Raw genomic sequence first — 15,299 nt, forward strand, 5'->3', positions numbered from 1 at the left:
AGGTGACAGCGCTATACACAGTTTAGAGTGACATCTCTCTTCTACATTCGCGACAATATTACTTTATGACATGGTAGGCTCTAAGAGCACTAAAATTGTGAATTGTGATAACTAAATTTGGGGCCTATCAGGACGTCATTGTAGCGTTTGATACAGTCCTCTTCTCCCTACCACAACAGCAAATTATATGTATTTATCATCATTATCATCATCAGCCCATATTTGTCCACTGCTGAACAATAGGCCTCATCAATTGCACACCATCGAGATCTATCTTCGGCTGCTCGCATTCAGCTCCTGCCAGCCATCTTGCGCAAATCATCACTTCACGATGCCTGAGGAAGTACTATACTACGTTTGTGGTGACGCCTTCTCTACTTATATTAATTTATTATCTTTAAAACATGGCGGCCTTTAGAACAATCAGTTGACACTTGAAGCTATAACTTCCGTAACGAGAGAAAGGCTGTAAATATGGTTGAATGTGATGTCAGATAACAAATCACATGACTGCAGCCCGCAAACCGGTAGCCGACAGTCGTGAATGAATACGGCCAGGGTTTAACAAGAGTTCACTTTTTATAGCAATAAATTATATTCGAGGAATAAGACATTCATTTGGCGTTAAGATCAAGTTTACACACAACTAGCTGTAAATTAAGTAAATGACTAGGTATAGAATTTGAATACGTTTAAGAAACACAAATAGGTACAAATAATATCAATAATGTTTCGTTATCAGCCAAATAAACCACAGACATTTGAGCTTTGCCTCCTAGACCAGGTATCAACCTGTAATCTAGGAGACAATGAAAAAATTACATTCGTAAGAATATTGGAAATGCAACCTAAATTATAGCTGAAAATAAAAAAGTTCAAATCAACGGAAGTAAAAGGAGGGCAAGAAAAATAAACGATTAAAATACACTAATTTATTCTCAATTAAATCTTTTATTCTATGTCTGTAAGTATACCATATATTTTACATATCTTTTTCTTGAGCCAATCACAAGTATTGCTTTTATTCATGTCCAATTATTATTTTTTGCTGAGCATTATTTCTCTTCCGTCTATGTGCTAACTTTATTAAATGCTCTTATTAATTAAGTTTTAAATTTACTGAAAGCACGGTCTCAATCTGAAAACTCATATATAAATAAACTCATATAATAGTATTATTGGGAGACCCCATTGTCTACAACTTATTCAGCTCAACCGTCAATAGTTGACCGAATTCTAAAGATCGCGATCGCATAGTAGATGCACCGCGATCCAAACATAATGGTCGTTACATCACTCGCTTCGTAAACAGGTGTTGTTTGCTCATGAAATGTCGAAACAACTCATGCATCATATTAAACTAATTGTGCTTTTCGCTACACTAGTCAACGCTGCAATATATTCAGATGTCTGACAGCTGCTTCCATAGCGATCGGAAATAAGGCTTAATATATATTTGTATCGTGAACAAGATTCCGTTCCTCAGGAATTACTAAGACCATGTTTGGCCGTCTGTCATCAACTTCATCTCAAAAGCTAATGGCTAAACAGATGAAATTATCACAAATGCATTACGGATTATGAGAATCTCGTAAATGACAGTCTAAGATCCAGATAAATCTGATCGCCTAGCTAAAAGCAACAACAATTTTCTTCAGAGTCTCCCATTTTTTTACAACTCGGTGAATTAGTGACTCTTCCAAGTGCGTATTATTGAGAAAAATTTTAATTAATATCATCCACAAAGAAATGCAAAACAATAAAATCATTTTTTATCACTTCGACCTCACCATGTGGATAATACTGGCAAAAATATTTTAAAATCTTCGCTAAATGCAGGCACGATAAAATCCATCATAAATGTCCCATAACCATAATTGCAGTCACATAAGAAACTCCAAAATGGAAATGATATCTTCCAAATATGTGCGAAGAAATTGAAAATAATTATAAAGGTGTAATAAAGTAAACATGTTCGTATGTCAATAATGCTGTTTATAAGACAATGATGGGGGTCTATAGCTGCCTCTAGCTTTGTAGGAGAGAGAGAGAGAGAGTGTCGCTCTACGCCGTGTCGCACGCTGTCTCGCTTCCACAATTGAAAAAGGAGGTGGTGGTAGGATCCCTGGTCGTGTTGGCGCCGCGGGTAACATGCGCGTGCGCTGCTCGGCTCATTACTGCCACATAAAACGATTACTCGATGACAAGCCTTGAGCTGCCCGAACGACAAATAGAGATGAGTTTTATGCCTCCGGGATTATTAACTTTTATTCCGATGTTTTCATTGAAGGAGTATTTATATCCATTTAGTTCTTTATTGTTATTATTTGTTTATGCAGTGTTTTTCTGATGCCCGCGGCTTTGGCTATATGTTACTTTTGTACTTGAGTCTTGACTTAAATGAGCAGATCAAGGCGATACGTTGATAAAGACATTAATTACTTTAGATATGGTAATAGGTTATTTTTATATCGCAATATTGCAAACTATATTACCAGATACCTGTTCAGTTACCTAATGATGACAAATATCAATGAAAATGAAAAAAGTTCGAGTCCTTCGAAATTAGGATTTTCGGGATGGTTAGGAGCATTCAAAAGCACATACAAACATGTTGCTGTCCATTGTAATTTGACATCCCAAAACTGCTAGTGGCCTAATTTGTATAAGTAATTTTGCATTTGATTTTTTGGTTCAATCCGTTTCAAAAGTTGATGAGCACAATACTAAACTATTTTCAACCGACTTCGAAAAAAAACTTTATAAACGTCCGCATTTTTTGTTATTTATAGCGATAGCGATGATAGATTAGCGATGCTAAAAATATATATACATATTTTTAGCATCGCTAACTTTTTTCAAAACTAGATAAGTGTCGGCTTCTAGTCTCACTGAATTACGAAGAATACCTAAATAATCTAACCTAATCCCACCAACCCACTTAAACAGGTAGGTATCATAGTATCCCACAAGCAAAACTGGTTGCCAGAAGTGTAATAACTATCAAAGCCCAAAGGTCAGCCTATAACAGTCGGACCCAGCAACATTATGAAGTTTTGAAAGACATAAACCTCCATACTTCTTGACTTCAGGCTCTACTGACTATAACCTAAACACCAATCCAAAAAAATCCTTGTTTCCATTTCTGCTTATCCTGAAGCACAATCCCAAAACCTCGCGAACTTTTTTGACTATACGTACATAGTATGTTTCCTACAAAGTGCTTAATATATAACTGCAGTGTCTCCAGTATGCCATCTAAGTATTTGTTAATATGACCCAAAGACTTCATCTCGTCGTGACAGAAGATGTATATCATCTACGAGTTCGCCATATCTTTAAAATACGCCGACACATTACCTTAGTATTTTACCTCTACAATGCAATTTAACTCATATAACGAAATATGAAAGCAATATTGCGTCATTTGGAAGAATATTTATTTTAATACTAGCTTTTTTTTAATTATTGAACCATTTCATTTCCCTACACGAAGATCTAGGCATACAATTTAGCAAGGACGTTTATGTTCAAACTTTACCTTGGCTAACTTTTATTGCAGTCTAGGATACTTTAAAACTAAGCTACACTTAAAAAAAATCAATTACATAAAACCAGCCTGTGCTGTTCCGTTTCAGCGCATAACAATAAAATAATAGCCATAAAACATCTGTTACACAATAGTTCCATATTCAAATTCAAATAAAGTAACGGTCAAGATCTCCGCGGTCTAGTTTTAATCTGACCATGCAGGTTACGATACATATCTTAAAACCTCTTATTATGTACTTATTTGTACAAGTGCTAATGTCGGTTAGAGACGAAACAATACTCCAGTGTGTTCGTCAAATGACCTCAAATGTCACCGCAGTGATCTATATTCCGAAAACCTATTATCTTACGTAAATGCAACACTTAATCGATATACAGCGATCAAAATATAGATCCTATCGGTAGCTTATCAAACTGCGCAAGTAACTTGCTCAAGAGCAATTGTTTTCTTTTTTTTTGTTTGCTTCCTACAAGGTTTTCGTTGTTGTGTTTGGAATACACTTGCGTATAACGTTCATTACCTTGGGAATTTTAAGAAGTTAAAAAACATAAAAATGATAGTTTATAGCTTTAGGTATTGAAAAAAATCATTTATTTTTATTGGGCTGTGGTGATTATACTGCTGAGAAAAGAAAGGCCTCCATTTTCCAATCTCGGACTATCGCCAGGAAAATATTAATTGTACCGTTGTTTGTGGCAAAAAAGCCGATAGCAGACAGTGTTGCTAATCAACGTACAATCTCCGCGTGTAGGCTGGCAACACTTAGGCATTCGTTGCATAATTAGTTCAGTTATAGCACAGGTCGTTTCGCTTTCTGCCCTACTGGCGCCACAGGTTATAATAGCCTGACAAGTGTATTTAAAAAAGGAATAATGACCAACTGTCAAACGTCTCTTAATGACAGATTATCACGATATCGATACAATCTATTGCGATAAACATTCACGCTTTTCGTGTGGTTAAACTATTCACGCTTCTAAATTTGAAGTCGACACTTCCGATCAATTGCGGAAATGTATAATACCGTCTGGTACAAATTGGGCACAGCATGTTGAAGAAAAAAAATATGAATTTCACAAATTAATTAAATTATTTTCCGTACGAAAATATTTCTCTTGTTGTTTCCATTCATTTTGTGCAAAATCATTGTATGAATCAAATGTCATTTTTCAAAACCTACAAATTCGTTTAACAAATATCTTACTCGACCTTTAAAACCTTGTTTTACCTTCTAAACTACGAAAAAATACTCTTAAAAGGGACAAACCACTACTACCTACTCTACTTCTTGCTCTACCCCTGAATATTGGGCGTATTATTCAACTCTAGTTGATATTGCTTCTACTTACTGCCAACTTCTTCAGAAATATACCTACTACAAACATAATAGTATAACATGATGAAATATGTACAACACTTTGCGTTATTTTGACGAGGTTACTTGATTCTCTACAATTGGGCTTTACGAAAATACGTGTCAATGAATACACATACTGACAAAGAATATATGAACTGAATATATTACCTTCCATAATAATATGAATGAACATCTTTACTAAGTATAAGTACACGGTGATTTTTAGTCGTCTTACAAAAGCAGCCCAGTTCATGTATCCGACGTAAAATACCCCTAGGCGCGATTATTTTTTTTTTATCATCAACTAAGATAATAAGTTCGGAAAAAAATTAAACAAGAGAAATGTAAAATATACTCTTAAAAATGATAAAATTGCCGCCGCCCGCGCCCCTCACCATTGTTACAAGGCTCGGACCGCGCTCGCAACAGAGCTGTGTTTCTAAAATAACTACGAATTGCATCATAATATTGAATAAAAATTGCATTTAATTATTTTTTTCAAATCTCATAAATACCTATTTTTTTATCTTGAACGTGTTCTAGTCATTGGATACATGAACTGGGCTGCTTTTGTAAGACGACTAAAAAATCACGGTGTGTAGATACCTTGCCAATAAAAGCGTCACGTGACTTCCTATCTGATGACAACCCCTGCCTATGTGCAAATTAACAAGATCAAATACTTAGGTACTTATTTACTAAAGAATAATCTAAGATCAGACTTCTATGTAAAGTTTTTATTATAAAATTGAAGGATATCACGAAATTGCACATCTTTTATAAATTGCAATTTACGTAAAATAAGTTTAAAATGCATTGAATAGACTTGCTCTACATTTTTGTTATAAATAGTTTAATGAGGTGGTAATTAATTAAGAAAAATAAACAGTTTTAAATATGTAGTTATTGAGGTTATTTACATAATTCTAATTAAAAAAAAAACCTGGATTTCCCTCACAAAGGTTTTGTGGAAGATCGTGATACACAAGAGGTGATCAAGAATAATGGTGAACATATTAGGAAATTTACGATATGCGAAGTTGGTTGCGTAATTAGAATTGATGTGTCGCTTTAAAAAAGACACACAGGTCACGGTACCTTCTTGTCTCAAACAACTCCCAACATCTTGTGTTTAAGTTTTAAATAACATGATTACGACATTTATAATACACATGAAAACTTAGTAAGTCATTGGGCGTTTAAGAAGATATCGCCAAATAAATAACAGGTACCTTAAGGGGGCTACATTAATAACATAATCAGGATGAGCTATCTTATTGTTCTGCCTAAATGTCATTCTGAATGTGTCATGATAAATCATGATCGTAGATTCTGTTACATATGAAAGTACGAAAGAAAAACAAGTATCAGAACACAATTTAAAACAATATTTACGTGCTCGATACCTTCAATAACAAACTAACAAAAATAATACCCGAATTCTATCTCAAATAGCACATTATCATCCTTTATATATTGTAAAAGAATCAATAACAGATCACTAAAACTGTTTAGAATAAACGAAAACTAAAAAACAAACACTCGAAGAGTAATCACTAAGTTATGGTCGATATGTTGCCATCCTGGGAACAGATCACACACTAGCTCATGCGCAGCCGAATCCACCGGCGAGTGCCATTGAAATGTGTATGATATTCGCCTATTATCAATGGCATGTCTCAATACTTTCACGCGCGGCGTGGCTCGGCCGGCGGCGCGCGCGCACCCCCTCTGCGCACGCGCCGAACTATATAAGCCCGCTCCCGCCCTCATTTCAACCAGACGCAAGTTGCACTCCAACATAGCGATTCCTGGAAGATACTAGTCTTCCAGCAGCGCTATAAATCAATCTTGATATAAAACACATATCTATTTCTTACTCTTTCTCTTTCACTTCTGTGCTAACTACAAAACAAAAATGAAATCCATGGTGAGTACTTTTTTCTATAGTCATCGTTTCGATCAATCAGCTGGGTCTTGTTTGACAGGCACAAGTTCATTTCGGTGTATTGTTCGTGGCTCGATAATTTGATCTAAGGAGTTATCAGTACCGATCCAATTATGTGCCATAGATCACTTATGCAAATGATACGGTTCCGTTCAGTTGATAAAGTGTCCGCCAGTAGGACTTTCGATAACTTAATTTATTGTTGTTGCATCTGATATTGGATTAGTTGCCGCAGTGATTGTGGCAGTGCCTTGAATATTATCCGAAATGTAGAGTCCTAAACCCCCGATTCATAACTCTAATCCAAGTATCTTTTCACAAATATAGATAAAAGAAATATCAATATAAATAAAATTGGCAATAAAAACCAATTGCGAATAAATTAATTAGCTAAAAACTTAATTACTATAAAACAGCTGAAAACAAAAAGAAAAACCTCAAATTTAACGAACCATAAACTCGCTAATTTGCCTAATTTCTAAATTTATGTAGTATTAAATTGTAGTAAAATAACGTGGTTCGCGTGAACAAGTAGGCTTGTGTCGAAAATAAGGCAATGCACGCGACCGCGGGTCATTGTCAAATATCATAACATTTTTTCGCGCTCTATTTCTCACATGCCTCACATTACAATGTCTAACACCAAACGGCTGTTATATACGGCGGCTGTTATAAACAAAATCTTCCATTATTTTTACGAAAAAATCGCAATTTGCAAATAATTACACTAAAGTGTTGTATTGTATTATTAACGGTGCACTTGTTGCAAATTCTCTCACAATACTAGAAATTGTTTGTAAATGTTAATAGCTTAACTAACTCATTTCCTTATTATTAACATTGCTCAAAAGTACGACTTTATTGTTAATTGGCATGCTTATTCGAAAAAATACTCTTTTAAATTTCGAACACTCAGATTCTAAAATGTCGTTCCATTTTACTTAATTGCTATTGTGTACTTGTTGTATGTTAACTATATTTACACTTTTACGTAAAATTACAAGATCACGTGTCGAAGAGATATTTACGAAGTGGTTTCGCACTGCAATGCGGTTAAGGTTCCGTACCGTCGCTGTTACTCGTAAAGTGAATCAGAGCACAAACAGCCTGAATCCTGCTGTGTCAATGTCACTCACTTGACCAAATGCAAACGGATCTTTTGAATTCTAAAACTAGAAGTTAGTCCTTAGCATAGATATCCTTAAGCGTGAAAGCTCTTGAACTAATAACAAGTAATGTAACTCTACTTTGATCATTTAAATGCAGTTTCAAAACGTTCGAAATAATAAGTCTCAATTTATAGATTTTGCACAAAGGTTTTGTTCAATTGACACATGAGTAACCAAATAACATAGTACGGGCAAAAAATGATCTATTTTGCGACGCACTAGTCATTCAAAGCATTGACGTCTGTGAAATCGATAACAGGCGTTTCAGTTAATGCAAGTCATAATAATAACAATAAACTTTATTCGAATTCTATGAAAACTTCGCTGGTGAGAAACTTAACATTTATGTACACAAATGACATCTAGGTACGTTCTTTGTTTAAAATCTTGGTGTAAAACCTACAACAGAATTTCGCATTTTAATTTAGAACATCAATTCTCCAACTTTAGTCAAAAAAGTTTTTAAGTCCTGCGCGCATTCTTATATATTTTAGCCACAAATTACGAAGGTTAGGTATAGTTCAAACTGTATCTTCACAAAGCAAGGCTATATGCTGAGCTTTTCTCTATTCATGCTCCATTTATGCCACAATGTCAACCAGCTTGGTACCTCCTCAATCACCTTGGCAGGCGTTACTTTTTCTGCACTGACACTCGTCCGCGAACTAGTTTTCTAATATACAAACTATGCTTAATATTTATATTATTCATTACTTTCGTTAACTTAATTAGAAGTTTCATAATCCACAGGCTTATTTGTCCAGCGGTATTATGCATGCTTGCGTAAATTCTTAATGATATTATTTCATTCATATTCTTCGAAAAACGAAAAGGAAAAAATATTTTCTGTTTCCATATTAAAATTTGAATTTCCAACAATTTGTTACGCTAAGGTATTTAATAGACTATCAATAAGCTGACCTTTTGATCAGATTCGATCACAATAGATGTAATATAAGCTAGTTTATAATCCCACGACTGGCCCTAGACCACCCACGCTCTTCACGGTGTTTACGCAACATGTCATTACAACGATAAATCATATTTGATTTCAGCGCATATCTAGGGCAGCTTCTTAAACTTTAACAATGACAAAACATTAACAAGTTTCTGTATCTAAAGCCCGTAAATTTTGTAACTAAACAGCGATTGTCTTTTGTTTCCCTACTTCATTTATTTATTCTTCTTTTCTAAATTTAAAAACTCTTTCTATTGTTTCTATTTTTTTTGGCTGCCATCTTTATTGTTTAAAATTGGAAAACCGTGGATAGTTTTTTATTGTTATAACTAGTTTTTTAGTTTGGCATAACGGCGTGATGGCTATTGAATATGCCTAGCAAGTTGTTTAATTGTCGGTAGGCGCGCCTGAGCAGTGTCGCTTGCCTCGCCGCTCACCACTGCTTTTTGTCAGCATTCCTTCGCGCACCAATTTAGAAGGGCAAGCCCACGCAACGCCCCACAACCACGTTATCAATATCCTAATTATATTATAAAACGCCCACCTTATCTCTGTCCGGGACTAGCGTAGTTTCCTTAGCCTAACCTGTACAAACAAAGCCAGATTTCATATAAAATCTTTTATTCTGACATCGAACATCGATACAAAATATAACACGACTTATCGATTAATCGCCTATTGTTCGTTTACTTTTTAATCGCTGTCCTCCCTTGCAAATGCTAAAGGAACTTGCGTCAGCCGACACTTAAAATGCAACTTATTTCGCCTGCTATAAACGAGTGCGCTTAGTCATACCACTATTAAAGTTTACATTACAATTTAGTATTATGAGAAACAGGTCTATTTATATCTGTTGTAAAATATGCGGTAGGTTAATATGACCAATTCTTTGTTTCGCTGAAGAACAAAAGTGTCGCCCGTACTGAAAAACAGAAGTATATAAAGTGTATAAAAATATTGATATCGTCGTCAATACTACGATTCCCGTAGCATCTGATCAATAAAACAACCTCACGATCTGACAACGACTTGCTTTGTTCTGCCCTAACATTTATCGAGAACTAAATCAGAGCAAAACTTCAACCGCGACAAGTTGGTACATATATAATTAAACCGCGACATAACATTTAAAAGGGCAAATAATCAACGTGTAGTGGAAAAAACTGCAAAAGTCGCATGACGGGCGAGGGTAACCACTTTACCAGTTGCTGTCTCTGGGCAGGTCCGGAAGGCGTACTTCCTGCTCCCCGACCTTCGGCTGGCCTTCAAACCTTGACGCCATTCTCTCAATGTACCGACTTTTATTTCAAATGGATTTATAACGAAAGCGTAGGCGACTACTTGACAATATCTTAGCGACAACTCTGAACACTCTTGCTGTCATATGCAACAACGACGCACGTCAAAATATAGGCTTAGCATGCCTTTGTCATTCTCAAGTCGTCACTTATCTAAGTTTTCTTCTGGTATACGGCTATTAAACTTCTGAAAACGCTATATCTTCAAGTTTTTTTCTTATTCAACCACAAAATATTGTGCGTATTGACATTGAAATACGAAATTCGGTCAATATTCTACTCGAATTCCATTCATAGAATAACATTACAGCTCAAATTACGACCCAGTGGAGCAAAAAAATAGAATGTTGCGAGAATTGACAGCAAGTCAACAAGAAGCAAATCAGCTTGTTTATTTAGTGGCAAGTTTTTACCATTGTTTGAACACGCGTGATTGGATTTAATAATTGACCCCACATCAATAAAAGCCTTTTCGTCCCAAAATTACAGGAATATTCTAGGGATAAAATGTTTAGGAATTTCTCCACTTGTGTCAGACTTGCTTGCTTTAACTGTTCGCCCGCTTTGGACATTCGAGTCCCATGATAATCTACTAACGACTGTTTCATTGTGTATTCCTAAGTACCCATTCAATTAGAGTACATAAGCATTCTCTTCTCATCCTCTTTTGTTTTTTGTCAGTATTCAATGCTTAAACCTACAACTTCTTTGTTTTTCTTACAACACCCACTGTTCGTCAAGCCTGTGATTATGACACCTATTTATATCGATCGAGTTCTGAATCAGAGATCTCGGCCCACCGGTCACTTAGCCCACGGCCGCAATCCCTGACATCATTACGTGAACTTACGCCGCAAATTCCTCGCTTATGCACTCATCTCATTTAATTTACATCAATTTTAACGCTCTGAATCATAAATAGGGTAAAATTATTAATTAGGCCTGCATAGACACTATTATTTCACACAAGAATGCTTTCAAAACCAACAGTGAATTCAACTAGTCATTTTAAAACTTGCACTTTTTACATCGGAATTAAATGGATATTGCATGATCAAATCTTAAGAACTCAATACTTAATTGTTTGAATACTAAGAAACTAAAGCTATTCTGAATATAATAATAAGACCCTTGTACAGACAGACAGGTTTAACGATCGTTTAACAAATTGAATTAGTGTCTGTGTTAAACAGGTCCAAATGGCCAGCGCCCAGACCACAGTATTTATTGGTTTTAACCAATCACGAAGGAGTAGAACTTAGATATAATTATTAAAAGAATGTCTTAATCATGCTTTAGAATAACCACTGCTTTAAGCACACAAAGAACTACATTTATGCAAATTACATTTAAACTTATATATTTACAGCAATCACTGTAAATCGAACTTCGAATCGAGAATCGAGACATAATCGATATAGTACTGGTATTTGAATTGATTTGCATACAAGATTTAGTTGTGTTTAATTGACTATAATGTGACAATTAAATTGATCATATCCCTTTGATAAGCAAGCGCGATTTTGACGTTTATGAACGTCGATTACATGAATTATTTCATTGTTCAACTGTTTTTTTATGCAGCGATCATGATAAGGACTATCTTAGATATCCACATAATTTGACCTACCTTCTCCGATTTCCTCTCATTTTCTTCACTATTCTTTCTTTATTTGATAATTGATAATGAATTGAATTGGCATTCTTGGAGCATGTTGTCACCACATTAAACTTGCACCAGAATACGGCTATAATTTATAAAAGACCTTTTGTAAACCGCAGCATTGATGTAAGAACTTAATATATTACGTGTAAGCCTTATATATTTTTATTGTGGCTTATGTATCTTAGTACCAGCACCTTTCAGGTGATATATTTCCAGTTAATATGTCCTATCGCACTTACAAACGATGTGGGTTCCTATTATTTGCTTACTTTTTCAAGTTCTTTTAGTACCTAATTCCTTAGATTGCTCCCTACACATCTCAAACTTTACCTGTGTAATTCGATTTGGAAATTTATATGATAGACATGTGTAGAAAAAGTGCTCGAATTAACACAAAAAAGTGTGTTGGATGGTTACAATTTTCCTCGGCTAGTTTCACATTCGGTTAGGACAGTACACAGCGCTAATGCTTTGTTTTGTAACGTGACATCTGGCAATTGTGTTTCGCCAATCTTGTAAGCTCGGACATTCGACAAACAGAACAGAGTTAGGCCCAGCCCGCCTCCCGCCAAGCCTCCGCACGACTCTGCCTGTTGCATTCAAATTGTACCGCCATTGTTTGTTTATATCAATATTTTATCACTAATGTATTCCTATTTATTTCGCACACAATACTATAAATTAAATAGTGACGTCTCAGAGATATACCTTGACATAACCTGAATGTATTGGACACAAAAACATCGTTTCTCAACATAAAGTCTTGATGTGTTGCATGATAATGAGATTGCATTTAACATTACATCCAAAATAGTCGTCAGAACTATTTGATATTTGCTATCAGCTGATCTGCTGAAGCGTATCTAAACACTAAAAGACGCATTATGACCATAGATGAAATACTCGCAAATCTGAGACAATCTCTATTCTAAATGTCGGTCAATGCTTTGCATGCTGTACTTGCGATTGTACCGGTCATAAAGTCAGGTAAACGTTGCGTAGCCAGCCGACACCTGACCAGACCGCGGCCGACTTATCATCGACAACGAGAATTATATAAATATTGTATCAACTTGTCCGAGATATAACGAGAGGGCAGGGAACAAGCAGCGCGGCTTGCAATTACACTCGGTACGACGGCAATAACTCTGAATATTATCGCCTTAATAAAGGATACGGCAGGCGTAGTAGCAAGCTACCCGCCGCAATAACTCCGGATCAGATAGAGCCGCGCACAATACCCGATAACGATCCGTTGTAAATGAAACTAGCTTGTCCCACAACCGTACAAATTGTGCCGTCAGGTATACTTAACTTACTTGCAACTAATCATGTTCCTGATCTTTCACAGATCGTTGTTGCTTGCTTGGCTTTGGCGTGTGGCGCTCATGCGTCCGGATGGGCCGGTCCCCCCGCCAACATCGCCCTGTCGCAGGACGGACGCAACATCCTCGACACCCCCGAGGTAGCGCAGGCGCGCGCCGCCCACTTGGCCGCTCTCTCTCAGGCCAACCAGAACAACCCCAACCCCCAGGACGACGGCTCCTACGACCCCCGTTGGGACAACGAAGAGTACTGGCAAGGCGCTGAGCAGAACAAATGGAACGCGCCCGCTCCTCAGCAATGGAACGCTCCCGCTCACAACCAGTGGAACGCTGCGCCCGCCGCTCCCGCCTGGAACGCCGCCGGACACGCCCCCGCTCCCGTCGCCGAGACCCCTGAAGTAGCCCAGGCCCGCGCTGCCCACCTCGCCGCCCTCAACGCCGCCAAGGCCGCCCCCGCTCCTCAGCAGTGGAACGCTCCCGCTCACAACCAGTGGAACGCCGCCCCTGCCCACCAGCAGTGGAACGCTCCTTCCCAGTGGAACGGCGCACCCTCGTGGCAGGCTCCCCAGGCCCAGCACCAGCCCGCCAACATCAGGCTAGCCAACGACGGCTCCGGCATCCTGGACACGCCCGAGGTGGCCGCCGCGCGCGCCGCGCACCTGGCCGCGCACGCGCAGGTCGCACACGCCGCGCCCGCGCACGCGCCCCAGCAGCACTGGTGAACGCCCTGACTCCTCTCCTCTGGCTCCCTGGACACTGAGCTGGCTCGTGACCGCGGGACTCGCGCTCGTCGCGCGCCAGTTTATCGTTGAGGCGTCTTCTTTTCCTCCGATCTCTTCTTCTTTTAGGAATTAAACAAAGTGCAAGTGCGTCAGCCTATTCTTTCCTGTGGCTTTTTTGTTACTTTTATAAGAAATTTCTATTGAACGAACTTTTTGTACATAATAAATAATTTGTATGTATGCGTTAATAACGAATTATATAGAACGGAAAATATTGTGTTGTTTAAATTATTAACGGTCGATACCTACTTGTGTTAACATTTGCCGAGCAAGGCTAGCCGGTGAAATACCGATCTAATAAGTGACGTTAATAACGCACAAAGAAGAATTGCAAATATTGCAAAGTGAGGCTTTTATCGACTGCATCGCTTACACATTTCCATAAAGAACTTACTAATTAACAAGAAGTATATTAGAAATACGAACACAAAACCAGTCGTAATAACTGGTTGTCTACAAACCTTAAAAAGATTGATTGCCTCCAATTACACTTAGAACGATGAGCTTCCCCTTTAATAAATTGGTGTAATTTAACGCTCATTGACTAGGCGAAGTTCATAAAAAGGCGATGATTGATATAGATCGCTCCATCAACGTTTACCTAAGTCAAGGTACATTTCGTAAACAAATAAAGACAAACAGCGGAAGCTCCTACACAACAGTAACAGTAATAAATAAAAGAAAATGAACCAGTTTATAGCCGTATAACACCTATCAAACAAACATGTTCACGACATTCTTATTCAAGGCCGATAAACATAAGTCTTTTTCAAAACATAAAAATCAATACATAATAGCTTAAAGCTCCGGAATGCAGAAAACTTAAACAAGTCGTTTGCGACGGTGAGGAAACCTAAGTTTATACCGTCACTCACAAGAGCAGGGCCAACTTGTAATGGCGTGTACAATAGTGAACAGAGAAATAATTAACTTTGCTTAGTGCTTGGATGTACCTATTCAATACAAATGCTAGACCGAATAACTACAAGATGAATGTTTTCTAAATATTTTTTTTGTGTCAGAAAAAGATAGACCCTTTTCTGTCTTTTAGACTACCATTAAATAATTTAATGATGCAAGCGTAACCTTGAATTATTGTTGACGAATGCTTACTTCACTTTTGTACTAAAATTATTAACATTCAAACTTCCTTACATTCTTGTTAACTGGGTACAGAGAACAGGAGAAAAATGCGTAACAATGTATGTTATAAAAATATAAATCTTTCCTTAATTCAATACAT

At 37.2% G+C, this 15,299-nt stretch overlaps 1 protein-coding gene across 1 annotated transcript; it reads left to right on the forward strand.

Moving 5' to 3' along the window:
* The first annotated feature begins 6,416 nt into the window (after nt 1-6,416).
* LOC113503008 (pupal cuticle protein-like) lies at nt 6,417-14,270 on the forward strand. Its single transcript, XM_026884793.1, has 2 exons — nt 6,417-6,840; nt 13,301-14,270. The coding sequence occupies exons 1-2, from the start codon at nt 6,829-6,831 to the stop codon at nt 13,994-13,996; spliced, it is 708 nt and encodes a 235-aa protein (XP_026740594.1). The 5' UTR covers nt 6,417-6,828; the 3' UTR covers nt 13,997-14,270.
* The last annotated feature ends 1,029 nt before the right edge of the window (nt 14,271-15,299 follow it).

The sequence above is a fragment of the Trichoplusia ni genome, chromosome 18 (genome assembly GCF_003590095.1).
Source record: "Trichoplusia ni isolate ovarian cell line Hi5 chromosome 18, tn1, whole genome shotgun sequence".
In the NCBI taxonomy this organism is placed as follows: Eukaryota; Metazoa; Arthropoda; class Insecta; order Lepidoptera; family Noctuidae; genus Trichoplusia; species Trichoplusia ni.